Here is a 2,747-nt window from a genome sequence, read left to right as displayed (position 1 = left end):
GGCACACCTTTGACACGCTTTAAACAAGAAAAACACGGCACGGGCAGCGCTACAGAGTCCAGTYTGGCGGGCGGCGGCCGCCCGCGTCCCTTCACACCACACGACGAAGAAGAGGGTCCCCAGTAGAAGCCGCGGCGGGCTACTTGGCGGCGGCGGCGGAGGCGGGGGTGCTCCTGCGCTGCTCCATGCCGTTGGGCAGGAAGCCGGCGATGATGGGCACCGGCCAGATGAGGGCGGCCACGCTCCACACAATGATGACCAGAGTCATGAAACACGCCACCAGGGTGGACTCGATGGGCTTGCGGTTCATCCGCCAGCCCGGCTCGCCCTTCAGCTCCTCCAGGCTGAAATCCAGGCAGCAGAAATTCAGCGGCTCCCCTTGCAGCCAGTACTGGCCGGGCTCCGCCGCCGGCGGGTAGGTGAGCGAGGAGGAGGCGGCGGCGGCCTGGGGCGCGGCGCCCCGGAGGCGCCCGACCCGCCGGCCCCGTACCCAGCTGCAGCCCACGCAGAGGCGCAAGTCCTGCTGGGCGCCGCCGGCCGCCAGCCCCAGGTGCTCGATGAGCAGCGGCGGCCCCACGCGGTGGAAGGCAGCGGAGAAGAAGGCCCGCCCGTGGCTGTTGGTGGAGAAGAGCAGGAGGTCGCACTGGATGCCCAGCGGGCGGCTCCAGCGCACCAGCAGCGAGCTCAGCATCTGCCGCTGCACGCTGATATTGCAGTGCGGGTCCTCGGCGGCCTGCGGCTGGGGCCGCTGCTGCTGCTGCCCGGAGGAGGTGGGAGCGGAGGGGGAAGGCTCTTGGCTAGGGGCAGCCGGCGTGCCCGGGCTGGTGGTGCCGCCTTCCTCCTTGCTTGTTGCCCCTTCGAGGTCCATCTCGAGGCTGGCCAAGGAGCTGGAGGAGGAGTTGACGGGGGGCAAGAAGAGCTCTTGCTCCTGCTCCTCCTGCCCGCTGGCAGCCGCCGCGGGGCTCCAGCCCTGGCAGGGTGGCAGGCAGGCGGCCAGCAGTGCCGGGAGGAGCAGCGGCAGCATGGCATTGACTTAGAGCCGGAGAGGAGGGAGAGGAGGAGGAAGGGGAGGCTGCATGGCGCTGCCGGCTGCCATCTGGGAAGAAGCAGCACACTGCTCTCGCCGAGAGAGCGAGAGAAAGGGAAGGAGGGTGGGGGCAGGCGAGGGGGTGGGAGCGGGGCTGGGGCTGCCGCGGCGGCGAGGCGAGAGAGCCGGGAGCCTCGGTGACGGCAGCGGCTCCCCCTCCCCGCCTCCTCCGCCCCCGGCCCGGCCGCTCCCCCGGCGGGAGGAGCCCTGCCGCTGCGCGGTGAGCAGCCCGGAGCCCTCTCCCCGCGGCGGGGCAGCTGCCCTGCCTCGGCGGGCGGTGGCTCCTCGCCCCGAGACGCCGCGGACAGCGGCGGCCCCAGCCGCTCGGGCCGGGACCGCTTTCCCCCGCTGCGCCGGCTCCTCCCGCCTCGCCCGCAGGGGGAGCCGAGGCCCCGCCGCTGTCCCCGCCGCAGGGCCGAGGGCTGCCGGGGCGGTGGGTGCCCGAGGGCGCCCCGTCGCGGGGGGCGGCGGGGGCGGGCGCCTCAGGCTGGCAGCGCCGCGGCGGGCAGCCCCGGGGGGGCGGGGGGAGGCGCCTTCGCGCCTCTCTTGGCCGAGAGGGCCGCGGTGGGGCGGCCGGCGCGGCGGCAGCTGCCGCGCAAGTTGCCTTTCGCTGCCTCGTGAGGCAGCAGGCTGGCGGCGGGGAGCGCTTTCCCGCAGCCTCCTCGGGTTGGGGGGTGGGGGGGGGAGCAGAAGGGAAGATCATCTAGGAATCGACTTCTCACAATTTCTTTTCGACTTCATAGGGGGAAAAATAAAGGCACAGGGCAGGGGAGAAAGACACACCGAAGGAAGGGGTTTTGCAGTGCCGGGCACTGTGCGGTGGCAGGGCCCTGCCCGTGTGTGCTCTGGAAGAGTGGGCTCAGTCCCAGGAGCTGCTGCAGGCAGGGGTCTGCAGCCTGGCCTGGACTGAGGCAAGCTCTTGGGAATGATACATACCCATGGTCAGGTGTCAGGGGACAGTCAGTCTCTACAGAAAAGGTTTAAACAGGGAAATTTGATTACAAGGAGCATAAACCTTCCAATTGTGCTAGCTGTGAGATTTATGTGAATTTTCAAAAGGCTGCTTTATAATCAAGCAGATACCCCAGGTTTTTTCATGACCCTGTGATGGCTATGGTATTACTCTTGACACAGCTTGAGGCTTGCTGTGCTGCAGCCTGACACACAGTGCCTTGGGAGGGACAGAATCGATAGGACAAAGGACACAGATGATGAATGTTTCTTAGCCTTTACCTTGGTCGGAGGGTGGGATGTAGTTACATTTCCCTGGCAAGCATTCAGACTGTGATTCATTCTTTTGCCTTTGCAGCCCTCTTTTGACAAATACACCCACAAAAGGGAGATATGAATACAAAATCTAGGCTTTCCCAAGAATACGGGACAGTTTACGTAAAAGATAGAACTGAACTCCACAAGACGCTCCTTTGAGGTTGGCATTGGTCCCATGTCAGAGTCACAACAAAGCCACACATGCACATTCTCACTTGGGAGAATGAGTTATTGCAATATTACTCCAAATTATTTCAGCTGAGTGAGGGTAGAGAATGAAGGTAGGGAGTGAATTTTAGATTTGCTGTAATTCAATATGAAGGAAGGTAATGAACTGGGTTTCTCTCAGAAGTCTTGCCTAAGTATGTCATGATAAAACCCAGAGTTGCTT

General features: G+C 64.3%; 1 protein-coding gene across 1 annotated transcript; it reads right to left on the bottom strand.

Moving 5' to 3' along the window:
- Nucleotides 1-77: 77 nt before the first annotated feature.
- TMEM158 (transmembrane protein 158) lies at nucleotides 78-1,130 on the bottom strand. The gene has a single exon (XM_026085844.1). The coding sequence runs from the start codon at nucleotides 1,022-1,024 to the stop codon at nucleotides 140-142; it is 885 nt and encodes a 294-aa protein (XP_025941629.1). The 5' UTR covers nucleotides 1,025-1,130; the 3' UTR covers nucleotides 78-139.
- Nucleotides 1,131-2,747: the final 1,617 nt, after the last annotated feature.

The sequence above is a fragment of the Apteryx rowi genome, unplaced genomic scaffold (genome assembly GCF_003343035.1).
Source record: "Apteryx rowi isolate R43461 unplaced genomic scaffold, aptRow1 scaffold_678, whole genome shotgun sequence".
In the NCBI taxonomy this organism is placed as follows: Eukaryota; Metazoa; Chordata; class Aves; order Apterygiformes; family Apterygidae; genus Apteryx; species Apteryx rowi.
This window is presented reverse-complemented; position numbering and strand designations above follow the sequence as displayed.